Source organism: Protopterus annectens, chromosome 2.part2 (assembly GCF_019279795.1).
Source record: "Protopterus annectens isolate FY-2018-M chromosome 2.part2, PAN1.0, whole genome shotgun sequence".
Taxonomy (NCBI): Eukaryota; Metazoa; Chordata; order Ceratodontiformes; family Protopteridae; genus Protopterus; species Protopterus annectens.
Genome location: NC_056730.1, coordinates 700,572,266 through 700,600,197, shown reverse-complemented (window position 1 = coordinate 700,600,197; position 27,932 = coordinate 700,572,266). Strand labels below are relative to the sequence as shown.

Here is a 27,932-nt window from a genome sequence, read left to right as displayed (position 1 = left end):
TATAGAAATTTATGAGAGTCTGGAACCCTGTAGTACCTGTCTGGCTTAACAGGTGCAGGGGGTATAGAGTCTGGAGACAGGCCGGACTCTGAAAAAACATCTACAATGTCCAGAACAGGAGGAATAGCAAGGGGCCTGTGCTGAGGAAGTAAAAGAAAATCTGAGCCTTTTCTTGGATTCCGAATAATCCTGGCTCTCCCAATGAAAGTGCTCCCTCATAGTATGCAGGGTTTCCCCAAAAGAGTAATCCTCAGGAGGAGAAGCTGAAGGAATAGATTCTTCAGCATCAGAATCCTCATAGGGAGGAAGAGAGTATTCCTGATCAGAGGAGGAATCAGAGGAAATGGAAACCTGATCTGAAGATTCATATTCTGTCTCTTGCCTAGGCCTCTTATCAGGAGGGGGATGGGAACCCCTGATCAAAGTAATAAGGTCTTCGGCCATTTTGAGCATCTGTTTTTTAGGCATGGAAGTCTGTCCTGGAGAATGCTGTACTTGTTTCTTTGTCTTTAGAGCTGCTTTAGTCTTTGGCTTTGAAGCTGAAGATGGCTTTACATAGAACTGTGTCGGTCTGAAAACACCCTCAGAAGCCGATGCCTGCACAGCGGCTCTGGACCCATCTGAGGGGATAGTTTCTGAGGATCCAATACCTTGAGTTTCCAGAGGCCCAGTCGGCTCCAAGTGAGAATCGGAAGCGGCCTGTGGCTCTGAGGTAGCGGATGTCAGGGGCTGCGAAAGCGCCTCACTGAGAACCGGTGAACCGACGACTAGCTTAGAGGAAGCCTCATAGTCTGTTTTGGACCTCGGATACCTGTCCTTGTCTTTATCCTTGCGTTTTTTATAGACTCCAGTCGTTGGCTGTTCCGCCGGCATTGTAAAATTGAATCTGCGGCCAAAGTAATAAAAGGCAAAATCGTACCGATGCTTAAACAAGCAACGTCGTGGTCAGGGCCTAGGCAAGGAATACAGTAAGAATGAAAATCCTTATGAGGTATTTGCTTCCCACAAGAAATACAATTGTTAACTTTTTCTGACATCGGTCTGGAGCAAGAAAAAAGTTTCCCCAACGGGGTACTTCGCTTTAATGAAGACTTCGGATCTGAAATTCGAATTCGAAAATCTCAGGAGTCGGCCGACCGGCACTTGTGAACTGCTTTTGCCTCGGGGGCCGCGAGGCAACAAAGACTGAAGAAAATGGCGTTGGCTGCATCTTATATACCCCTGGCGCACTGACGTCAGGGAAGAGGCGACAGCAACCGATGCCGGACCAGGACTTTGGAATTCAGGCCAACTGCAGGTAGCCTGCCAGCAGGATAACCCAAGTGTAATGACTGCAACAGTGAAACACAAACATCCCCAACTGGGCTTGTATCTGAAAAACGCCTTGGTGAACTAGCAAACGAAGTCAGCGTTCAGACAGAAGATCGAAGATTTGTGTTAAGACTGGCAGTAAAGATATTCTGAGGAAGGTACATCCAGACATCACCTTTATGCCCTACTCTGTATGAGAGAAGCATGTGTGTGACATACGACGTACTCTTAGCAACATAAAGGCTTTGGTATACTGTCTGGAAGTCGGGCCATACTTGGCAGGGGGATCCCCTATTGTAAGGAATGCTGCAACAGTGAAATGGATGGACATCTGACCCTGATGCAGCTGCTTGAGAAGAAGCATCTGCTGCATCATAAGCTGTCTTGTTGAACAATATATGAAGCAGAACCTAATAAGGAAATAGCAGAAGTCTTAGCTTCAGAGTCAGGCATGTCAGCCAACTCGCCCTCAATTTTAGGCAAAAGATCCAAAATATACCTGGTCATATGGGTCTGGTAATTAATGGCCTGAAAGCTAAGGTAGCAGAGGTATACTCTTTCTTACCGTACCTGTCCACAGCCCTACTGTCCTTATCAGAAGGGAAATGTTTAGGAGGACAAAATAAGCTTAGACAGCTTGTTAGTAAAGATAAATCACTGCAGGGTCAGTAACCTCAGGCACCTTGTAAAACCTATTAAGCTTCTTAGAAGCCAGGTGCTGAGACTCGGGATCTTGGAAGCAGAAGAAAAAGTATCGAGGAGGGCTTTCAACACAGGAGATACTACATAAAGCTTGGGGAGTCCAGCTGTAAGAAGTTATAGCATCTTTTCTGAACCTCAGACATTTCAGAACTCTCCCACTGAAAATGCTCCATTTTTACAATGGTGTCTCCAAAGGAAAGCTCGCCAATAGGATAATCATGGGACAGTGTGTCATCTTTCTTTGACCCCAAGGGAAGACAGGAATGATGCTATGAACTCTTCCCCAGAATCCAGATCTTCGTTCTCATCAGAGGAGTCAGCATCCCTAAGTCTCTTAGAGGAAATACAAGAAAAAGGAACAGGTGAAAGCACTGACAAACCTTGGTGGGGGTGGGGGTTCAAGGCCATAAGGGTTTTAAAAAGACCCAGAGTGAAAAACTGCCACGCTTTATGGGGGTTCTAAGCCACAGGAATCCCATGTTTATTTATTTATTTTTTTTGAGTAACCTTCACCCCCCCCCCCCAAAAGCTTGGGTAACCTCAATTAGGGAACCAGGTACTCCTTTCCTAAAAAGTGTTTGGGTAAACCCCCTCTGCGATAATCAGCCATGACTCCCCCTTCTCGTCCACAGTAGGCATAGGCTCAGCCTCAGTGGATATGCAGATAGCCAACCTTGTATGGAATCCAAATGGGTTGCGACAAAGGGAGGTGGTGTCAGAAATGAATGGTCCTCAGCTTCTACATCTGCCTGTATAGAAACATCCAGTAAAGGCTGGACAGCTGAAGTTTCTAAACACATCTTTGAGATGACTTCTTAACAGGCAGCTGAATATCCAGTGGGCACATTCAGAAAACATGGCTCCCAGAGCTAACAACTTCAGATGCTGATTTTCCAAATACACCAAAAGGGAAGACAGACAACTGCGCAAAGTCTGGGTACAAAAGCCTGTCAAACCTTGGACTGTGTGTGATTGTGATCTGCACCAAGGCTGAAAAGGCACTGTTTGTATCTGTCTTTATGGGGAATCTGTCTGCCACACTCATATTTTCCCTTTTTGGACGACGTGTAAAATAAGTTAGCCAACAAAAAAATATAAGAAAATTCCCCAATGGGGTACTTATTTGCCTTAGGCTCTGTAGGTGTGACAATGCAATTAACTTACAGACCAAATACAAAGAGTAGCACTCGGACTAGTAGCACAGACGTTCTGAGAATTAGGCACTTGTACATCACTTATGTACCCTATGCCTTGGATATAGGGCATATATGTCAGATGTATGGTGTTTGGAAGGGCCTAAGGTTTTGGTACACTGACTAGATGTATGGGTATCCTCGGCAGGATATCCTTTTGGCAAAGAATACTGCTAGAATGATAACGCAGGACATCAAAATAATGTTTTTAAATATTTGCTATTATAAAATGAAGAGATTACTAAAATATAAAAGAGATTTCTTAATATTTTTAATATTCTAAAAAAGGTTTTATGACGAATCAGCTGTAAACCATGTAGCACTACAAGAGGTTTTGAGGTCAGTTTACTAGCACTGTTTGCCCATTTTTTTCCTTCATCCCCCACAACCTTTCTCTATGGCTCCTACTAATTATATCCAATCAGCCGATTCGTTCGGGACACAGGAGACCGGTATTCCTAGGCAAGGCAACAACCCTCTGGCCTACTCATTCCCACCCCAAAATCATTATCAGCCCTTCCTTTCCCCATAGAGAGATGTATGGTGGGGGCAAGCCAGCATGTTGGCTCTGGTGGGGTAGCCTAACCTTTTCCCTTTGGGAACACCTCTCTCTGTCAGCAACTCTTCTGAGCCGACTACTGTTCTCAAATGAAAATGTGCCTCTTTATGCAGATTTCCCCTTGGCTTACTCTCACTAGGCATCATCCCCTATGGCAAACTACAGTCTCACCAGAGATGGGCAAGCCCAGCAAAGGCCAAGATAACAAGCACCCAAGCCAGTACTCAAACTTGGGCCACCTGTGGCACAGTTAGGGCATTATTTCTCTATGCCATAGATTGGAGCTTTATGTGCAGCTTAAGAAATAAAAGATTTAAAGTCAGTCTGCCAGAACAGAATAACATGATGAAGGGAAATTTGGCTATAGTCATATAAACAGAAAACATCAAATAAAAACAAAAGTTATGTACTTAACATAATGCCAGATGCTTGTTGCTCCCCAATAGTTTAATTAACTGCCTAGAAGCAAATCCAAGCTGGCAAAAACTTCAGAGCTTCTACAGTGCTCAGGCTGCTCTCCCATAATTCCCTGCTCTAACAGTACTGCTTCATACCGAGTCGGACCTACAGAGACAGAAATGCCTTGGAAAGGGATCTGCAAAAGGAAACCAGAATCCCAAACAGGCCTCTGGCTTGGTCCATTATGGTCCCCCAGAAAACTAAGCAAAGGCTTAGTGACAATCCAGAAAAGGGAAGGAGGGTGGGATGCCAAAATGGAAGAAGAGAGACAAAGATCTACAATTATATAGCTTTTTTTCATCTCGACAGCTGGGAATAGTTTCCAGCTACAGATATTCCTGACTGGCATCACAGCAGGATACTTCTAAAGATGGCTGAGCCAAAAGTTGCACTGGATCTGAAATGAATATTTAGTTTAAAATTTTATTTATTTTGACATTTGTTAAATGGATATGTATTTTCAGCAGATACCTGGAGAGAAAAGCTCCATACAGAAACATTTACTAAGCCAAGAATAACAGTTTGTACAAAAAAGCTACACATATAAGCCAATAACTCAGTGTTAACTGTAGGTACGGTATAACCTCAAATACAACAAAAAAAAAAGAAGTTATGTACTTACCATAACATTCCATGTGAGTGTTGTTCATCTCACCTTCATTCTTTACTGATGGGTTTGGAGCCGATCACTCGGCTCTGATATGGCCAATTGCAAAGCTCGAGATCTTCAAATAGCTCGAGGCCAAGTCCCTCTCCGATGATGCACCTGTGAATTACCTCAGATCTTGTTTGCTGCGTATACTAATACCATATGCCATCGTTATATTCCTAGAGAAAAGGAAGAGAAGGTTTGAGTAACCAGGATGGATCCAGCATCTCGGTCATCTATTAGCCCAGGAGGGGGAAGGAGGGAGGGACGTAAGAATGAAGGTGAAATGAACAACTCGCATAGAACGTTATGGTAAGTACTTAACTTCTTTATGTGAAGTTGTTCTATTTCGCCACTCATTCTTTACTGATAGGTAGCGTCCCAAGCACCATCAACCTCGGGTGGAAGTACCATCAACCTCGGGTGGCTCACGGGAGTACATTTCTCAGGACCGTGGTTCCAAAGGAAGCCCTGTCCCTGGAGGCCTTGTCAACTTTGTAATGAGTGATAAAGGTATGAGGTTTTGACCAAGTGGCTGGCTGCACAGATGATGTCAATGGGAAGTCTGGCAGAAAATGCAGATGATGTAAAAACTGCTCTGGTTGAGTGAGCTTTAATCTTGTGTTGTAAAGGCATATTTGCAGCTGAATAGGCAAAAGTGATACAATCAGATAACCATTTAGACAGTGTTGTTTTAGTCACTGGTCTCCCTTTTCTGGAGTCTGAGAATGAGACAAAAAGCTGGTCTGATTTCCTAAAATCTTTTGTTTTATCCAAATAAAATCTGAGCTGTCTGTGAACATGAAGTTTGTGCAGCATATACTCTAAATTGTTAGAATGATTGGGGAAAAAAACTGGCAAATCAATAACTTGGTTGAGATTTGGTTTCAGTGCAAACTTTGGACAAGAATGAGGGATTTGTTCTAAGTGAAACTGTCAGCATGAAATATCAAATAGGGAGGCTTGATGGATAAAGCCTGAAGCTCTGACACTCTGCGAGCAGAAGTGATAGCTACCAGAAAAATGGCCTTCCAGGACAAAAATTTGAGATCACAAGATGAAGCTGGTTCAAATGGCGGAAGAATTATGTGTGAGAGCATAAAATTTAGATTCCATGGGGAATAGGGAGATTTCACAGGCGGCCTAATATGAAAAGTCTCTAAGAAATGCTTTGGATAACTTGTGAGACATAATATTCAAAACCTTCAAATCCAAGATGAGATAGCAGCCAATTGAACCCGAACTGTTACTGCTGCAGCTCCTTTATTGAAAATCATAGTCAAGAATTCTAATATGGAAGCTTTAAGAGCTTGGTTAAGGATCAATATTATTTTTAGAGGCCCATATAGAGAATTTCTTCCATTTGCTCAGATAAAGCTTTCTGGTATAAGATTTGTGAGAGGACAAAAGGATCTGTTTTATCTCGTTGGAAAGTTGATGGTACCTGGCTATGATGGGAACTGGAGCAGCCAAGCTGTTAGCTTCAGGGACTGCAAAGAAGGATGAAGATCCCCTGACGAATGTGTCATAAGGTCTGGAACTGGGTCCAGGATCCAAGGATCCTCCACCAGATGAAGTCGAAGGAAGGGGAACCAAATCTGACGAAGCCAGTGAGGGACTATAATTATGATGGCCCTTCCCAGGGATTTTGCTTTCTGTAGAAATTTGGATATCAATGGGACTGGTAGAAATGCACAGAGGAGATCTGGAGGCCAATCGTGTACGAGTGCGTCCCTTGGGGCTTCCCCCGGAGGGGGACTCGGGGCAAAGTAGCTTCTGCATTTTGTGTTCATGTGACTGGCAAAAAGGCTGCAGCAGGGTTGGCCCCATCTGCATAAAATCCTGTCCGCAACTTCTTTTTTGATGGACCACTCGTGGGGCAACCAGAATGCCCTGCTCAGTTTGTCTGCTACCATGTTGGATCTCCCCGGGATGTGCATTACCAACAGAAAGCACTGGGTGGAAACAGCCCACTGCCAAACTCTTGAGAGCCTCTCGACAAAGGGGGTAAAAGACCTAGTTCCTCCTTGTTTATTCAAATACCAGACCACTGACATGTCCGCCTGAATCACAATCGTGCCCAGAGGAAGAGAGTCCTGGAAGTAATGCAACGCTAAAAGTACTGTTCTCATCTCTAGGACACTGATATGCAGATGTGTTTCTTGGTTGGTCCATGTGCCTTGGGCGGTCTTTCCCTGAAAATGCCCCCCCCCCCCATCAGGGAAGCGTCCATGGTCACAGTGGCTGCTGGAGGGGGTAGCACAAATGGGCGTCCTATCGTGACATGGAGTGAGGTCAACCACCACTGCAGGTCCTTCTTTCAAGAATTTGTGATCAGTATATTGTGATCCATGGGTAGCTCCTGTAAGACCATTTAAGTGAACAACAGCCACTGAAGAACCCACATGTGCATCTGAGCAAGTGGTATGGGTAAAATTGCTGCTGCCATCATGCCTAATACTTTCAGAACTTCTGATGTTGGTGCTTTGTGTTTTGATAACAGGATGCTGACATGTTGATGAATTACAATGACTCTTTCCAATGGAAGTCTTAGAGTGGTGGTGGTGGTGTCTAACTCTGCCCCAATAAAAACGATATGCTGCGATGGTGACAAGGCAGATTTTTCTGAGTTGATTGTAATGCCAAGATGATTGCAGAGTGACAGAGTGGCCTCCCTGGCCTGAATGAGTTGATGCCTGGTGATGGTGGTAAGGAGCCAATAGTCTAGGTACGGAAACACCTGAAATCCTAGATGCCTCAGGTGAGCCGTGACCACTGCCATGCATTTGGTGAACACTCTGGAGGCTGTAGTGAGACCAAAAGGGCAGGACTCGAAATTGGTAGTGCTTGGCTCCCAGCTGGAAGCGCAGGTGATTCCTTGACGGTCTGGCCATTTTTATGTGGTAGTACACATCCTTGAGATCTACCGAGCACATCCAATTGTCTTTCCCTAAAAAGGCAAGTATAGACTGAAGTGTGACTATCCGAAACTTCTTTTTCTTTATGTATTGGTTCAGTCTGCTGAGTTCCAATACGGGTCTCCAGTCCCCAGTCTTCTTTGTAACCAAAAAGCATCTTGAGTAAGTTCTGGACCCTGTTTGGTCTGCTGGGACTGGTTGGATGACTCTCTTTGTTAGCTACATTTGGACCTCTATAGTTGCTTGTTCCCTGTAACTAGGTGGAAGGTCCAGGATTTTTCTTACGATTGGAGGGGGTGTGGCAAAAGGAATGAAATATCCTCTAGAAATGATACTTTGTCCCCAGCTGCCTTTTGCTATTTTGAGCCAGGCATCTGGGTACAAAGACAAGCGACCCCCGACTGCCTCCAGAGCAGGACTGTCAGGCCTCCTCTCAGGAGAGCTGATAGGGCTTCCCAGAGAAGGGATCTTTGTCAACCTGGTGTTGCGGACCCCCTCTGTCACGAGGGTGGCGCCTTCCATTACTACCCCCTCCCTCTGCCCCAGGAGGGGGGGTTCACTACGTGTGTCCTGACAGCCTCCTTGGGCTTTTTGGAACCACATTTTTCCTCCCCGTTGACCTTTGGGATAGGGTCAGGTAGGGGTGGAAAAATGGACCCCGACGGCAGACAGAGTCTTTCCATCCTGTTCACATCTGGTTAAGGTTTCCTTCACTTTAGGCCAGAAAAGGGGAGAGCCATCACAGAGAGTGTTCATGAAGGATGACTTGAAGGGCTCCACGAAGGAACACAAGCGCATCCAGGAATATCTCCTAAGAGATATTCCTGTACCTGCTGCCCTAATCATTCCATCAGCTGCATAGGATATGAGATGTATGGATGAGTTGACAATAGAATTAAGGGTAGCAAGCTCAGCAGCAACTTTGTCGGAGACTCCTACAGCCACTGTACCCTGAAGAGTATCTCCCAACTCCTTAAGGAGATCTCTTTGTAATCTAGTGAAATGGGTTAAATAGTTCAGCGAACGGAGAGCAAAGGTCGCTGAACTGAACACGTGCTTCCTATGTCTATCCATAATCCTAGAGTCCCTATTAGGAGGCTGGATAGATGAGGAAGACTCAGACATTTCCTTCTTGGTGGCTGCTGCCACCACCATGGTACTAACCGAACACCTTTAGTTAAATATATTTTGTCCAGAGGGGCAGAAATAAACTTATTAGGTCTCCAAGGGACAGGCTCCATAGTATCCGGAGACTCCCACACTCTTTGTGAGACCAGCTGCATCAACTCATCGAAAGGCAAAGTCACCCAAGAGGTGGAGGGCTGAGACCCGAAAGCCTTCAGAACTGACTCATCCTGAGTAGGGTCTTTGGGCTGCCAGTCACCCCTCTGCCTATGGATCTCAAGTAGCTTAGCGAATGAGATATCCTCAGAGGAGGATCGTGGAGACCCTTCTGACTCATCTAAGCCAGTATCCTATGTGAGAGACTCCTGTGGGGAGTCTACAGCGGGGGCCTCTGGTGAGGTCTCGGAAGAGCAGGGACCACCCATTGGGGCTTCCTGAGGCTCTGGGTCCCTACGCTGGGTAAGAATGTGTGATGCAGAAGCAGACACAGGCACTTTTGGGGAGGAGGAGGGGAGACCGGAGGTAGAGGATGTCCAGGGAGACATAACTCTCCTCGTGGCATCGAAAGCACGACGGATCCAAGGAAGCCATCAACCCCCCTGGCACCATGACAGTGGGCTCCGAGCCAGAGGTAGGAGCCAAGCTCATCCGAGCCGAAGCCCTGAGAGGCAAAGTCAGAACCGACAAGTCAATCTGAATGTCCTCCTCGGACCCAACCAGAGAGTGTTGGCTCCTAGAGTCCTCGATAGGCACCGAAGATGTCGAGTACATGGAGCCGAAGACACTGGAGCAGACCACGGTTCCGAGGATTCCACTAACATCAGGTCCGTCTCCCCCGGCTCCGAAGGACCAGCATGGCTCGGAGGAGGAATAGAGGAATAGTAATAGTTGATGCAATGGTCTTCAGCTCTGAACCCATTTTGGTCGAAACCGATATTTTGGCTAATGCCGGTGACAGCAGCTTCTGTACCACACAATCTAAGTCCAGATCCGACAGGCTGATAGAAGATCGAGACGATCGTACTGAAGGTGGTAACGAATGGAGAATAGGACTCTTCGGAGCTTCAGAGACCGGTTCCAAGACTGGAGACCGGCTCCAAAAGGAAAAGATTGTCTGATCCTAAGGCAGTGGAGCCGAAGTCTATGACTTCTTCGATTTTTTTTTAGTCTGAAGTCTTGGAAGACATTGAAGACAGACTGGAACCATCTTGGTCGCTCAAAGCTTCCTGAAAAGAAGGCTTCAACAAGCCTCTATCGATTAGTTTCCTCTTCCTTTCCTGCAGGACCCTAGAGGAGGAGGAATGACAAATGGCACAATTGTCTTGCAAATGCAGAGGCCCTAGACAATAAACACAGTTGACGTAGCTGTCTGTGACTGACACTTTCTGGCTACACTTTGGGCACTTTTTGAACCCAGATTTGGGATGTTTATCTTGATCAGCCGTAGTAGATACAAAAAAATATTTAATGTTTACACGCAAAAAACTACACCAGCAAATTTTCTCAACAGCAATACAGGCAAGCCTTAATAAAAGCAGGCTAAACACAGTCACACACAGAGGAAGTGATAACACACAAGCAGACTATGCAACAAAAACAGATATCTGCTAATAAAGAATAACCTTATTTAATACGAACACTACTAAGCCTAAGAAGGCAAGATATACCAAACACAATCTCAGAAAATACAGCTAAGAAAACAGACAAATGTCACTAAATAACCTTATCTATACCACAAGGTTTATTGTACAAGCCTTATGTAAAACTCGAAGGCTAGACAGACCAACACCTAGAAGAATTACAACTAACTAGGCCTAAAAGAGGCCAACTAGAAATATATATTATAAATGGGAAGGGAAAACACACTCAAGCTATAAAAGAGTTTTACAAACAATGTTAAGTACTATACTATCTATCAGAAAACTTTTAGAAAAGGTTTAAAAGAAAAATTTTGCTCATCTGGCCCGAGCTAATGTCAGAACCTCCGATCTGTTGCAGCGGCAAACAAGATCTGAGGTAATTCACGGGTGCATCATGGGATATGGACTTGACCTCGAGCTATTTGAAGACCTCGAGCTTTGCAATTGGCCATATCGGAGCCAAGGGATTGGCTCCAAACCTATCAGTAAAGAATGAACGGAGAGATAGAACAACTTCACATCAGTAAATAAATTAGCAGGCTGTGCAGTAAAAAATAGCAGAAATAAAAGATGGTAGCTATGATCACTTACAAACCTCAGAATATAGTACAAAGCTGACCAGGTGAACAAGGTCGGTCATAACTAAAAATGAAATAAGAAAATACGAAAGAAAAGAGTAAAGTGCAGTGCAAAGGCAGAAAAAAAAAGGAGTGCACTGCATACATCGAATAGAAAGGATATCTGAATAATAAACTGTGATATGCTTAAAGTACTAGGGGTGGTAAGGGAATGGAAGGGTGAGTGGTTAAAACACAACAGTAATGAGGAGATAGCAGGCCCAGATCCATGAGTTCAGTAGCATTGCTTTTAAAGATTTTTTGAAGTTGTAAGTATTTGAAATAGTTCTGATTGACAGAGATGGTTTGTTCCAAGCTTAGGCAACAGAGTAGCTATGTAGATTTTGGCCAATTGTTTTTTTAGGCTTACAGATGTCTGAAAGGTACTGGTCATTAGGAGTATATAAGGAGATGAAAGATGAGATGGCAGGGGCAGGAGGTAGGTTGCTAAGGATGCAGTGAATGAGGAGCAGTTGAGGTAGTAAGAGCTGGTGGGGGAATTCAAGCCAGCTTCGGGATTTGAGACAGAGAAAGTGGTTTGAGTTTGTAGGGTTGGTTTGCAGTGAGCAAGTGACTTCGTCATATGTGAGTTCAAGCTTAGACTTTTGTGAGGACTTAAGATTTGGCAGGCATAAAGTAGACAGGGAAGAAGGTATACATAGGCAAAGGAGAGTCTGGAGTCTTTGATGGGGAATTTTTCTGTTTCTATGGAGCAATCCCAGTTTTTGGCGAGTCTTTTTGATGCAATTTTGTTGTGTAGTTCTGTCTCTATATACATATATCTCTATCTATAAATTTAGAAAAACATGTCTATAGTAAATTAATTAACTAATTAATGCCCACCATTATGAAAATGTATGATTTCTGTGGTCCTCCATTCACCTGGCACATAACATGCTTTGAGGTTGTAGTTGAGGACTGCTCAAACCTCCTAGGTCATGTTTTAGGAGACAACTGGGATACTGTCAGGGCCCACTGAAACAGTGTTTTTGGCTTTAGTGAGCACCGCTAATACCGGTTCCCTGTAGATAGTTGGGGGATATGCTAATATGGATTTTGCAGGAGGCAGTGGAAGTTGAAGTTAAAGCTAAACTTAATCAGCCTGTAAATTCAATATGTTACCATGGTCAGTGAAGGTTGTACCATTTATGACCAGTTCTGCACACTGCTGAGTGCTACCATTAAGGTTTTTGACATAGCTGAAGAAGGACTTGTGATTGTCCTAAGATTGGGAGGCTATCCTGACCTTGTAACTGACCTTGTTGGACTTTATTAGACCTCTCAGTTTCTTGTTTAGTTGAATGAGAGAGCTCATCTTTATGAGAGTTGCTCTTTCTGATTTTGGCAAAGATTTTTTCTTATATTATACACTCTGTTAAGATCACCAGTAGGATTTACTTTTGGTGTTAGATTTTGACTTGCTTCCGGTAGGTATGGCAGCCTCAATGCAGCCATTTACATGTTTGTACAAGGATTCTGTGAACAATTCTGCATAGGTAGTAGTGCTCTCGTGGCATGGCAGAGCTGTGAATTTTAACAAACTACTGATGAATAGGATGTAGTTTGCTTTAGAATAGTTCCTGTTACAGGTTTAATTGGGTTTTCCAGGTCGATTTTTATTTCAATGAAAACAGCTTTATGGTCCTGCCTCACCAATGAGGACATGACAAGGGGGAGGGTACAATGCTCTCCCATGTTGGTGAGGACTATGTTTGATTCTCTGGTTGGAGTGCATGCTATCTGGTTCAGAACTTTTGTGTTGATTAAATCCAAGAAAAGTTGTGTCTGTGAGTTACAGGAAGTGCACGTTTCCCAGTCTACAGAGGGATAGTTAACGTCTCAGAAGAATAAGGTATTTGTTTGGATAAGTAAGGGTTGTGACTTCTTGGGTCACTGATTGTGACCCATAGCTGGCCAGGGCATGGCAAGGAACCTTGTCTATGGAGTCTTGCATGTGGATGAACTCCAGGCCATCATTCTGTTTAACCGAGTAGGAGTTGTATTTGTTACTAATGTAGAAAGAGACACCTCCACCTTTAGCCTGTCTGTACTGCTGCTGGCCAGACATATGGAGGGCACTTCAGCCTTGCATTGCAGGAGTACTTTTCGTGGCTTTATGTATTATGTAAAACAGAGTCTCAGTAACAGCACAGATGTCCACATTCTCCAGAATGTGGAAAGCTTGTAGGGTGTGGATTTTCTTGTTTAGGCTCCGAGCATTGAGCAGTAACACCTTAAGGTTGTTTTGAGTTTTTTTTTTTTTTTGCAAATACTTGGCACCTTGCATTATTTTGACACTGCCTAAAAAAGACTCTAAGGAAGTGGATAACGTTTTAGCCAATATCCTGAAGGCTGAGAGGGGAGGGGGGGGGCAGGTGCAGGCCCATCCTTGGCAAAGCAACATGGCCTGTTATCCATGTCCTAACATGCTGATAGATACTGGACTCCCCTAGAATAACAGCAGAAACTAAGCCAGTTATTAAAATCAATCATTTTCTGTTCATACTATGGCATCATCCTTGGTGAAGGTAGAATGCTGTTCAATGCAAGGCACGTACCTGTCTATGATGCACACACACACAGATCCAAAATGTCTCATTTCATATAGTCAAGTGAAGCATATCTCAGCTCATTTACACCCACTTGGACTATCCCAAGAATCATACTGGTACCTTTGGTGCAATAAGTTCAGTGCATGCGTGTTTTCAAACACGTCATTTAAATACAACTTATTTTCTTGCAGAGAAAGAATTGTAAATAAGCTTTACAAACTGAAGAAAAAGTTAAACCATTATATTAATCTATTCTTTCTCTGAAATTTAAAGCAAATGTAATATTGTTTAATATGTAATTAAAACATTTTTCAACAATTGTCATAAAACTTGCTGGGATAATTTTCTCCATCAGATGGCAAAAGTGATATGTAAAACTCTGTGCTTCAACCATGAATTTGGCTCAAAGGTATATAAAATCAGCTCCCTTTTTAGGCCTTATTCTCGAACATCTCATCTCTTCCTTTCAAAACGTCTACTTAGTCCTACAACCACTCCTCTGTTACAGCCAAAAATTTAAGACAGGATTGGTGTATACGTAATGTTCTGTAATTCTTGCGGTCAACTATTATCTCCATAAACATTGCCACTTGACCATACTGCAAACAGAAGTTAAGTAGTTACCATAACAGTAAATCGGTAGGAGATCATCAATCCTCCATAACCTGTAAGACTACAGCTGCAGGCATTAGGATGTTTGACAGAAGAGGAAAACAGACCTGCCAGGGTCAGTAAGGTGCCACAACAATGACCTTTACTTTCACAAGTTTCACCCCATGGACACATTTTTTGTCTTCAGATGAAATTGGGAGAAAGGAGTGCATCTAGCCAGCTGTGGGCTAAAGCATTCCCCAGGGGGCTCTGATGATGGGAAGGAGTTTGCTCAGCCATGTGCAAACAAGCAGCAAAGAGCCTTCTTCTGCATGCAAAAAAGCCTCCTTGTCACTGAAGACTAGAGGGACCACAACTGAGGTATAAGCAGTCATCTGCTCTGTTTGACTGCCACAAAATTGGGCTACCCTGAGATATGGACTTGAAGCAAACAGTGGTCAGTAGTTAAGGTCCATTTCCACACATTCATCATCCTGGCACAAAATAAGATCATTAATTCCCCATTAAAACGTTTCTTTTATACCTTTCTTGAGTACTAGCAGATTAACTAAAGTGGGGAGAGTCCTAGCCACAAAGTGTTAGGGGGCACGACTGGGGGAGGGCAACTGTTTGCTACATTGTGGCAAGCAGTTTGCAACCCTTTAAAAGTGAAAGAAAAAAATATTTTTCACAATTAAAATCTTGAGCACTGTAGCACTCCATGATGCAGGCAGGCTATACACTGTAGCAACTGTTTGCTAAAGTATAAAAGAAAATTAAAAAAAAAAAAAAAAAAAAAAAAAAAAAAAAATTAACTAAAACCTGAGCACTGTAGCGCTCTGTGCAGGTAGGGTAAAATTGTAGCAAGCAGTCTGCGACAGTTTAAATTTTTTCCCACTAAACTGTGAGGAAGGAGAGTCAGGGGCAGGCAGATAAATGGGACCTGAATGGCTGTGGCAGGAGGGAGGGGGACATGTCATGCAACTGACCACCTGGCTGGCATACCAATAGAAGGAACGCACTTTCATTTTTTTTGCTTTTCACTACTTCTTGAAGATCTGGGGTGGCCACATTTGGGCATTCATGTCTGCAGAAACCATCCTGCAAGTTTTAGAAGTCCTTGTATTGTTCTTCACTTGAAGAGCTGGGGGCACTAGGTCGTGGGACCAGCACAGGGTGCTGGTTGAGCCAGCTGCTCCTCTGATTTTGAGTTAAAATAAGTAAAGCACACAATGGAAGCTGTTATGCATTCTTTTAATTTTTTTGCTCCCTCTCCCCATAGCTGGTTGCAAACTGCCACCAGTTTGTATCTTCATTCACCAGGTCTGCCATAGCCTTTGGCAGGCTCAATCTGACCCACATCTGGAGCCAACGAGGAAACTGAGGACTGGTGTGGAGTCATACTGCTGCCAGGTAGTGTGTCCTAACTCCCTCCCTTCCTGCAACAGCCTTGTGAACTCTGCAATTACTACCTTCTGGAGGTGCGTGTACACTTCAGCTCAAAATAAAACTTCCTCACCGGTCAGTGTACCACTTGTAGCATGCAACCCACAGAGCTCTTGATCTTGCTACTGCAGAAAGCCTAGACCGCCACCCTCCCCACAGGATGGGCAATCTAGCAATAACAGAACACTCCCATTCATTTATCTTCTGTTCAGCTACCTAAGGGAGGGGAGCTGAGGGCGATTATTCTTACATCCCACTGATGTTATGAATTATAATCTTAGTTATGACAGAACAAAATGTATATTAAAAAAAAAGTAAACCAGTGGAGACTGACACCCCTGCACTGGCCAAGTAATCAAGGAGCCTCAGTGCTCACCACTAACACCAGTGAGGGACGTGCACATTGGGAGGATGACAAGTACACACACAGTACAGTACAATTTCCCTTAAGAGCACACAGAGATCACAGCCAGTCTGGGGCTGTTTTCTCTCTCTCTCTCTCTCTAGATCCCCAATAAGATTCCCCACTGGTATAGCTATAGGGTTAAGATCTCAGCTGAGTGGTCAAGCAAAAGCCTCCAGCGCCCTCTCTGTCCAACCAGCGCTTCGTGCCCCTGCCCAAGTAGCTGACACACACACACACTGACATCTGATTTATATACAAACACACAGACACTCCTGGGGACGGCTGGCACAGGTTTACTAGCTATGCCCCCTTCTGCCCCAGATTATAAGGTAGTTATCACTGTCAACAACCACTACTTACCAGCTACTATAAAAGCTCTTCCCAAAGGGTGCCCAATCTTACTGTGTAATGTTACAATAATCCAAATAGTAGGTGTGTCCAAGACTAAGGCTATTCAAGAATGGCATGTACAGTGTTACCAATTACATATGCAAGTACTCTAAGAGCTTAAATATCTCTAACAAACCAGCCACAATTAAAATATTTAAATATATTTAATAATAAATAATAACAGAACAAGACAATACTCAATACAGTGACAACAGAGTTTAGAATCACAGTAAATAAAACAACATTGCAGGACAGTCTCATAAATACGAAAACATCTAAACTAATCTTACTAAATTCCTATCTCTCTCTAACACTGTAATCTAAGTCTTACTTACAGAGCAACACACAGGCAAAAGTGCTGGGTGAATGTTTCTAGGTCCAGAGACAAATACAAAATGCCCACACTTTTTCTCTGAGATAGTTCTTAAATTAATATACTGCTAGGTTAGCCAGATGGCTAGATGGCATCACTATTTGACACTTGTCTCTAGTTCCCAGGCTAAACAGATAAAAACAGAATTTGACACGTCTCTATGAAAAATACCTTCTCTTAGAAGCTGACACTTACCTCTTAGAAGCTTGCCTGAAACTGGAAGTCGTAAAACAATTAATATTTTACCTTGTAAGCCTATTAATTATTTCCGTCTTAAGACAACAGAAAGAAACTCTAGCTGTAGACATTCTGTCTTCTAGCTGTGGTAAACAATCGTAAAACACTTCTCAGAGTTTGTAAGTCAATTCTGTATGTACCAAATTCTACTATGAAAACATACATTTGCACATGAATATAGTCCATATAAATTTCTGGTCTTTTCCAGCAGGGTGCACTGTGGTTACATTTTTGAAGCTCAGCACATAACACACAGGTTACTCACATTTGTAGACAAGCCTATGGATCATATTAATATTTATAACAGAATTATTTACAAAATTCTAGCTAGCTGGGCTGGTAGCCTTCATACAATCAGCAAAATGCAGCTCCCTGAGTATGCATAATTTTGTTAACTTTCAAAAGAAAATTATACTGACTTGGCTAAATATTTAGAAATAAAATGAAATAGCTGCTAGCAAGTCTGCCAGAAAAAAACTGTGTTATTCAAAACTCTATCCTTTTACTATGCAAAAATTCACTACATAATTTCAGACTACTTATACACTACAGAGATATTTCAGTGCAAACTATTGAAATGCTATCCCATTACCTTATTACAGTGAATTCTGGGTCTGAACTGTGGAAGGCAGAGGTTAATTACCATGTTCTTGGTTCAGCAGAAGGTGGCTGCATGTGATGAGCATCCTGTGGGGCAAGAAAAATGGTAAAATACAAAATAAGAAACTAAAATGTTTTTCTTGCCAACAAGACTTTCTCAGCATTTTGTATTGCTACACATAATGCAGTATGTCTCAACTATGGGAAAGTACATTAGGACATGTAGAAATGAGGTACTGTCCACACATTCACCATGGTGAGTTTTTATGATCCCCCTCGCATTTTTATGAGAAATGGTTCGATGAAGCTAAAATGAAACAAAATAATATGGATTCGCAAAACACCTTCTAAGGCTAAGCATCACATGCTGTGGTGCAAAAGCTGGGATAATTTCATTTACGATAAAGCACAACTACATATTTAATGACCGTCAGAATGCACGACTAGAATGAAGTGGGTGTACAACAGATAAGAGCAATGATATAATTCAGAAAATGGAAAGCATCTTATGGAAATTAAACCCAAATATTGCTAAGTGTACACAGGTAAGCATGTTACATTTGATACAGTTGCGAAAGAAGTGTCTACCAACACCACGAAAACACTGTACAAAATCTTACCTAATTTAAATGGAAAAGGAGGATGGCGCATTATGGGCCAACAGCTGGAATTTGCAGACTAGGAAAGTTTTACGCTCAGAATGGTTCTACCAGATTACAGCATAAATCCTAAAAAGTTTTCCCAATGTTCCATAGACTCATTATACAACGAGTCGCACACCATTGATTTTTCAGCATCATGAAATAGAACATGCATACAAAAATATTTTTTTTTGCAGGTGGGCAAACCTCCCTGCACCCCAATATCAACTTCATGGTCACACTGCAGTGGGGAAAATGGCAGTACACAGTGTTATTTACTGCACACAATACAAATGCACATAGTTTTAACAAACTATGAAAAAAATAGAAACACAAAAGCTGCTCACACTAGATGCCTCAACAAAGTATAAGTATGCCTCCTATCAGTTACTGCGGCGAGAACTTTGCAAGGTTGATCAGATTTAAGTTACAGATACCTATGTGAAGCTCACACATCTTTTACTGTAACACACCCATTAATGACTTCAGTTAATAGGCTCTCAGCGTGCTATTGGCATAAAAATAAAATGCAGATGGCAATCTGTTTAGGTAAATACTCTGTCACTTCCACTGCTGATCTAAAGCATGTCAGTCTACAATGCAAAGCTTCTTCTTTTTTCGGCTTTTCCCAGTTGGGGGTCGCCACAGCGGATCACCTGTCCGCTTATGACTGGCAGTGGAGTTTTATGGTGTCGAACTGCCAGCCCAGCGCCCAACCTTCCGCAGAAGGCACACACGCACTCAAACCTAAGGCCAATTTGGAGTGTTCAATCCACCTACAGCATGTCTTTGGGATGTGGGAGGAAACCGGAGCCCCCGGAGGAAAACCACGCGACCAGAGGGAGGACATGCAGACTCCACACAGAAAGCACCCGAGCCGAGGATCGAACCAGAGAACCTCCTGCTGTGAGGCGGCAGCACTAACCGCTGCACCACTGCAGCCGCCCTCTACAATGCATAGCTTACTTCTAATAAATTCCTTTTTTTAATAAGATGTTGGTTCCTCCCAAAGCTACTATGACTGGAACGAAGTATCACATCACAATGTGGATGTTTTTCACAACAAGCAAATACATAACACTAGACCTTTAGTCAACAACTATATCCGGAGAAACAACACTCTTAGTAGTGTTGCTTAAAGAAATGCATCCTGACCTGAAACTGTCCAGACACAGGCACAATTTATGCAGGACATTTAGTAAGATTGGTTTAGACCTGTGCACCAAAGCATAGCCGGCTTTAGGCATAGGCTAACTAGGCAGCCGCCTAGGGCGCTGTTCTAGCAGAGGCATTTTTCCAGTATTTATTTGGTGTAGGCAGACCAGGATGGGGGGCACCGTGGAGCCCTTTTGCCTAGGGCACCAGTTGACCTAAGGCCGCTCCTGCACCAAAGTGAATGAAAACAGTAAAAAGTCAGTCAAATCTCAGCTTGGCAAATCAAATTCTCCCTCATTCTCACACCTGGGAAGTATACAAGAAGGCCTCCATCCAAAACACATAATGATGTCATATCCTGGGCTAGAAGGGCACACACAGCCATCATATTACACACCTCAACCCAACTACTCCAATCCACTAAGTGAACACAAAACTAAGTTAGAAAAAAATTAAGAAACCAGATTTCTTTTGTCCACTTGCAGCAGAACAGAAAGACTACCTAGACAACCAAACAGTACAAGTGGGAAATTAATATGTATCCAATGCAGAAAGCATCCTTGCAATTTAACTGACATGCTGAAAACAGATCCACTGTATAATCTTGCAGTACAAAACCTTCCTCAGATGTACCTTGAGCACTGAACCTCAAATACGGTTTCTGATGCCATTTTAAACTTTATTCTGAAAGTAAGTGATTTTGAAAGTTACAGTATATTCCAAGTCTGAAGGAGGTGTAAGGAGTAGTACCTCCCCCCCCAAGCAAAAGCATGCCCTTGAAAATCACATTTGAAATTCAGCTTTCAAGATTAGAAGGATATTATTGTGTTTTTGTTTATATTATATAACCACTGAATTCATATTAGTTATATATCACTTGAGGACCTCAGCAATTCTCAAGCAATGAAAACCTCCCAGAGTCAAAGTAGGGGAAAGCCAAAACAGACTGGACTCGAACTCATTATTCAAGCAGCAATGCTTTGAAGGTATGAACCAAAGACCAAGAAAGCCCAGTATAAATGGTTACACTGAAGCATACTGGGATACAGGCATGCCCAAAGTGGAATGGACTACTCAAATCCACATTTTCCAATAGACTTTCTGCAACCTGATATTCAGATACTGCAGAAAGCAATTCAAGTGCAAGTTGTCCAAGAAAAAGAACTGCTCTTTCCTCCTGAACTTCTGCATCCCCTGTACGTAAAACATGACCCTGTGCGCATCTAATTTATAATGGCTTACCTCTTTTATGGATTCTGCCCTAGAAAAACTGAGAAAAAAGGGGACTGGTTTAAAAGTACTTCTGAAAACACTTTTCAGTAAACACACGAGTTACCGCTAAAAGGCAAACCAATTGTTGTGAATGATATCATGGCTTTCCATAGCGATGGCCATCAAGAAACGCAATATTCCAAGAACGTTTGTAAAAAAAAAGTACAGTTTTGTACCTACCATAAATGTAGATGTTCGAAGATCCACATTGCTGCAGTCCTTACACTTGGGTAGTCCGCTGTCCTCGGTCGGCCCGAATATCAAAGTATAAGGCTGACGTCGGTCAAGGCGCATTTGACTGACATCAGGACGTCAGGGTACAAATGCGCATGACCGACGTCATATCCTCAGTCTTTTCTTGCCCCAGATGTCAGAAGACCCTAAAAATAAAGGTCAAAACCAAAAGACAGCAAACACCCAACCAACCACCCTTGCACTAACTATATGTACAAAATATACAATATACACAATATGTACAACCCAACCCACACAACCACCTCTAACTACAGAGGGGAAGGAGGGAGGGTAAATTGGACTGCAGCAATGTGGATCTTTGAACATCTACATTTATGGTAGGTACAAAACTGTACTATGTTCTTCATCTCACATTGCTGCAGTCCTTACACTTGGGTAGAATCCCAAAGCAGAGGTAAGGGAGGATGGCTAACTACAAGGAAGCAGGAGCTGCCAACATGCCCTGCAAAACAGCAGTGGCAAAACCAGCCCTGGATTTAGAGTAAAGTGGCAGGTGATAATGCCTAGAAAAAGTATGCACTGAACTCCAAGTAGCTGCCTCCAAAATATCCTAGGTTGCCACTCCCCTCAAAAAAGCTGTTTAAGTGGCAGTAGCCCTAGTGGAATGAGGCCTAATCCCAGCTGGAACCTCCTTGCCATGATGGGAATAACAGAAAGCAATGCAAAACCCAATCCACTTAGAAATAGTTTGTTTAGACACAGGCTTGCCCTGAGAACTCAAAGCAAAAGAAACAAACAACTGCTGAGACTGCCTGAACCCTTTAGTTCTGTCCAAATAATAACGCAACTGCCTGTGTACATCTAAAGTGTGCAAAATCTTTTCCCCTTTATTTTGGGGATTTGCATAAAAAGTAGGCAAATGAATAGCTTGGTTTAAAGCCACACTAGAAACCACCTTAGGCATAAAGGAAGGATTAGTACGTAATGATACCCTATCCTTATGGAAAATCAAGAAAGGCTCAACTGCCATAAGGGCCTGCAATTCAGAAACCCTTCTTGCAGAGGTAATTGCCAACAAAAAAGCAGTCTTCCATGACAAATATTTCAACTCAGAAGTAGCTGCAGGCTCAAAAGGTTGTACAGTGAGTTTCTCCAACACAAAATTGAGATCCCAAGCAGGAGTAGGAGCTCTTCGTGGGGGTCTTATATTCTTTGCCCCTCTAAGAAATTGCTTGTATAAAGTATGAGAAAACAATGGTGGGACACAATCATAGTGAGCCGAAATTGCTGCAGCATGAACCTTAATAGAAGAGAAAGACAAACCCTTGTCTAGTAACTCAGTAAGATATTGAAGAGCCACACTCAAATTAGGCTCAGAAACATCAAAATCTTTTGCTGCACTCCAAAACAAAAATCTCTTCCATTTGTCTGCGTACACTTTCCTTGTACTAGGCCTTCTAGCTTCCAAAATCACATTCAAAACTTGTTGCGGAAGTTGAGACCCTCTATGGTTCAAAACAGAATATGCCAGGCTGTCAGGTGCAGAGAGTGAAGTTTGACATTCAGCAAATGGCTGTCCTCCTGTGACAACAGGTGTGGAATTGAAGGCAAAGGCCATGGAGGCTTCCGTACCAGACTTCTCAGTAATGGGTACCAGTGCTGTCGAGGCCAATCTGGAGCTATTAAAATCATCCTTGGCTTGTCCTGTCTGACCTTCAGAAGTACCTTTGGGAGGAGAGGCAGAGGAGGAAAGGCATACACATGAAGATTGCTCCAATTGAAAGAAAGAGCATCCACTTTCCAAGCTGTGGGATGAAACCTTTTCGTGCAAAACTTTGGCAGCTGATGGTTTAGTGGAGAAGCGAACAGATCTATGTCTGGAGTTCCCCATGACACTGTCAATTTCTGAAATACTTGAGGATCCAATTTCCACTCGTGGGGATCCATAATTGTCTGCTCAACACATCTGCTAAGGAGTTCTGTGCTCCTGGCAGAAACCTTGCCTGAAGATTGAGCTGTAAACTGAGAGCAGTCTCCCACAAAATCATTGCTTGCCTGCATAGCGGATAAGAATGCGTTCCCCCTTGCTTGTTGATGTACCACATGACAGTAGTGTTGTCTGTTAGAATCAACACCTGCCCTGGAAGAAGTAATTCCTTGAAAGCTATTAATGCAAACTGGACTGCTAACATCTCCTTCATGTTGATATGTAGATGTTGTAGTCTGGCAGGCCACTTGTTTTGTATCCACTTTCCATGTAGATGAGCTCCCCAAGCTTTGTCTGAGGCATCTGTCGTTAAAATCTGACTCGCCTCTGGCCGGGTCACAGAGAGTCCCTTGTTTAGGTGACAATCCTGAGCCCACCATAAAAATTCCTTTTGAATGCAAGGTATTATTTGAATGACAGTGTCCAGATCCTGGCAGTGCTGTGTCCATACATTTTTGAGATACCATTGTAGCTTCCTCATATGCAGTTTGGCATTGGGAAGCACCAGAATACAAGATGCCATGAACCCTAATGCTTGAAGGACTGTCCTTGCAGTCAGCACGGACTGATGAGATAGTTGACGGAAGTAAAGGGATAGACTCTTGTTTGTCCGGGGTTAGAAAGGCCATCTGGGATGCTGTATTCAGTCTCACACCCAGAAAGCACATGTCCTGAGAGGGTACTAGACTGGACTTTATTTCGTTCACAGAATACCCCAGGCATCTTAGCAATGCTATCACATATTCCAAATGATGAAGAAGCTCTTCCTTTCCTTGGGCCAAAATCAGGCAGTCGTCCAAATAAGGATAGATCTGTATTCCTTTTAACCTGAAGAAAGCTATCACTGGAGCCAGAACTTTCGTGAATACTCTGGGCGCAGTAGATAAGCCAAAGGGCAATGCAGAGAACTGATAGTGAGAAGCCCCAGCTCGAAAACGCAGATACTTCCTGCAACTTAGTCTGATAGGAACATGAAGGTAAGCCTCCTTGAGATCCAAAGTTACCATCCAATGATCTTTGCCCAGCAGAGGTAAAAGCTGCTGTAACGTCAACATTTTGAACTTGGGAATGTCCAGATAAGTGTTGAGGGTAGATAAATCCAAAATTGGTCTCCATGTGTTCCCTTTCTTTGGTACTAGGAACAGGCGAGAGTAAAATCCTAGGCCCACTTCTGGTATAGGGACCGGCTGTATGGCCCCTATTTGGAGTAACAGAGAAACTTGCTTGTGAGCCTCCATTCTTTGTTGAGGAGGAATGTCTGGCATGCCTTTGAAAGGAGGCAAGGTATGGAAATAAAACCTGTAACCGTGGTATATGATATCCAATACCCATCTGTCTTGGGTAATTAAACTCCAATTTTCTTTGAAAAGTGCCAACCTTCCTCCCAAAGGTGCTGCCAGACGAGAAGGCTCTGGCAGCTGAAAAGGTAGGTCATTGGGTCTGTTTACGAAAGGACTGACCCCTGCCCTCACCCAAAGACTGTGCAGGAGAACTTCCTGTTCTAGGCCTGAAAGAGCCCTGAGCTCTGCCCCTACCACGTCTAGATCTACCCCTAGACTGTGAATCATAAGAAGGATACGTCCACCCCTTAGTAGGCCAATTTCTACTAAACTTTGGAGGCTGGACCTGCAAAAAATCTTTAACAGTCTGCATAGACTTAGCCTTGTCCTCCATTTTCTTTAAAACTGCCTCAACAGGAGGACCAAACAACACATCAGATTGTAAAGGAGCATCTAAAATCCTTGTTTTAACATGATCAGACAAATTTTGATCCCTTAGCCAGGCGTGCCTTCAAAGAACTGACCCAGTGGCAGCCACCCTAGACGAGGCCTGTACAGCATCAAAACCACATTGCAAAGAATGCTTACCCACCTGTTCAGAAACATGCACTAAATCTTGCAACTCTTTACAATCAATACCTACTGCCAGAGCATCAACCTTAGACTTTAATTGTGAAAGCAGATAGTTCTGGTATTTCAACATGTGAAACTGGCAATTCAAAGCCCTCATAGCAAGAGTGGAAGAAGTATAAACTTTCTTTCCCCATCTATCCAAGGCCCTAGCCTCTTTGTCTGCAGGAACCGGATTCTTAACAACAGAAGCCTTAACACCTTTAGGCCCCTGACTAACAGTTTCTGGGTCAGCCCTAGGACTCTTAAAAAGAAACTTATGAGCTTCAGGCACCCTGTAATACCTATCCGGCTTAACAGGAGCAGGAGGCAAAGAATCAGGATTAAGAGAAGCTTCTGCAAAAACATCTTCTACTACATCCAAAACAGGAGGTATAGCCAAAGGCCTATGCTGGGGTAAAAACAAAAATTCCCTAAGCCTTTTCCTGGAATCAGAGAAGTCCTGACCTTCCCACTTAAAATGCTCCCTCATGGAATGAAGAGTTTCTGAATAAGAAAAATCCTCAGGAGGAGAAGCAGAAGGAGTAGAATCATCCAGATCAGAATCAGAATAAGGAGAGTACTCCTGCAAGTCTTCAGCCGAAGACTCTGAAACATCCGAAGCCTGCTCAAAACCCCCCAGCTCAGGCTCCAACCTAGGTCTCTTATCAGGAGGGGGCATAGAACCCCTAATTAAAGTAATCAAATCTTCTGCCATTTTAAGCATATGCTTCTTGGGCACAGTACCTGAAGAGCTAGGGGTAACACCAACTGAAGCCAAACCTGGCCTGCCCCTGGGAGAAGCCTTTGAAACAGAAGGAGAGGGCCTAGCCACCCTAGGAAGGGAGGGGAGTATAGTAACCTGAGAAGCCCCCTCAGCCTGACTTGCCTCCTGAGAGGCCACATCCTGCAATAATAAGGTCTCACCCTGGGAACACAAAGAAACCTCCGGCGGAGCCACCGGCTCCGACACCTCCAAAGATCCGGCGTCCGGTACAGACGGTTCTTCTAGCCTAGGCTTAACTGCCTTGTCCTTGCGCTTCTCTGAAGAAGCGGGCGTCGGAGCATCCGACGGCATTTTATAATTACACCGCTTCCCAAAGACTAACCTTGCACAATCCAACCTTCTCTTTATAGTGCGTTTATTAAATCTAGCACAAGAGCGACAGCCAACAACGTCGTGCTCAGGCCCTAAGCAAGGAATACACAAAGTATGATAATCTCTATGCGGTATCTGTTTCCCACAAGAAATACAATTATTGACTTTTTCTGACATCCGGTAAATCACTGAGGCAAGAAAAAACTAAAATATTCCCCAACGGGGTACTTAGCCAACTTTGAACTCGGTCTGAAACTTCAAACTTGAAAAATCTCAGAACGCCAACCGGCACTTGCAATGCTGCTTCTGCATCGGACCATGTGGCAAAAAAGACTGAGGATATGACGTCGGTCATGCGCATTTGTACCCTGACGTCCTGATGTCAGTCAAATGCGCCTTGACCGACGTCAGCCTTATACTTTGATATTCGGGCCGACAGAGGACAGCGGACTACCCAAGTGTAAGGACTGCAGCAATGTGAGATGAAGAACATCTGTCATATCAGTCAGACTGAAGAGAGAGTATGCAAAAGCCCATCAATCATGAAGATCAAGTCCCAAGGAAGAAAATAGTGTAGCTGAAAATACAGAATGACTTCAATATACCTCAACTGCTATGCTTTAGACACAGATTTCCTCGTAGGTTTACTGATTTTCTACATAATTATATGCCTAACAGCACATTTACTATTAAATAACTGAACTAAAGTTGTACAAAGATTAACTATACCATGTCTACTTATAGGAATGCCTTCTGTTCTGAACAGAAAATGTTTCAATTTCTGATCTTTTGTTACACTTTTAAACGCTATTCAGATTTTTAATGCACTGAGGTTAAGAGGTATGTTGTTGGTGACTGTTTTACTTACAAAGTTTTGACATGCCCTCTATGCAAACAGGATACAATGCATTTCTCAGAGTGTACATGAAACATAAATCAATGTAGTATTGTGAAGACAGGAGGGGCTTTGGTCAGAGCTATCCTTCCAAAGTTCTGAGGGCAAGAAAATTGCAGCTGTGCAAGTAAATGAGAAGTTATGTACCTACCATAACGTTCCATGTTAGTTGTCTTCTCTCACCTTCTTTCTTGCTGGATGGGTTCGAAGCCGATCCTCGGCTCCGACTCGGCCACTTACTAAAGCTCGAGAGCTAATTTTACCGGCTCGAGGCAACCCTATATCCCATGATGCTAGGCGATAACTACCCAGATCTCGTTTGGTAGCTAAGGAAATATTATGCAATATAGTCCTCCAACTGGAGAGGAGGAGGAAAGGGGAATAATCCCGCCAAACAGACCAATCTAATCTAGTGACACTAGTAAGTTATTTAGCTGGAAATGTTAGATCAGGACTCTTCAAGGAAGAGGAACAATCTTCTCGGTCTGTCCAGGCTAGGGGGATGGTGGGTGGGACGCAAGAAAGAAGGCGAGAGAAGACAACTAACATGGAACGTTATTGGTAGGTACATAACTTCTCAATGTTAAGTTGTCAACCTCGCCTTCATTCTTGCTGGATGGGACCGCGTCCCTAGCACCTTTATCCTGGGTGGCTCAATGGAACAGACTCTTGAGAACGGTGGAACCAAAATTTGCCCTGTTTCTGGAGGCAAAGTCCAATTTGTAATGCGAAACAAAGGTATGAGGAGAGGCCCATGTGGCTGCTGCACAAATAGTGTCTATTGGTAGTCTAGCTTGAAAAGCTGTAGATGTAGCTAGTGCTCTAGTTGAATGGGCTTTTGGCCTAGAAGTCAACTCTCTACCTCCGAGTTGATAAATGCATGTAATCACAGAAGACAGCCACCTAGATAGGGTTACCCTGGATACCGGAAGGCCTTTCCTGTTCTCTGCATACGATAAAAACAGTTGATCAGATTTCCTAATTTGTTTGGTTCTGTCCAAATAATATCGGAGCTGGCGATGAACATCCAG

The 27,932-nt window shown here is 43.4% G+C and overlaps 1 protein-coding gene across 3 annotated transcripts in view; it reads right to left on the bottom strand.

Annotated features, from left to right (window-relative positions):
* UBOX5 (U-box domain containing 5) overlaps positions 1-27,932 on the bottom strand; it is a 664,864-nt gene that overhangs the window by 310,739 nt on the left and 326,193 nt on the right. For all 3 annotated transcript variants that reach the window (XM_044064098.1, XM_044064101.1, XM_044064099.1), the window contains exon 2: positions 17,761-17,855. In XM_044064098.1, coding sequence (XP_043920033.1) covers positions 17,761-17,814 — 54 coding nt within the window. In that variant the 5' untranslated portion in view covers positions 17,815-17,855. The remainder of the gene's footprint in view (positions 1-17,760; positions 17,856-27,932) is intronic.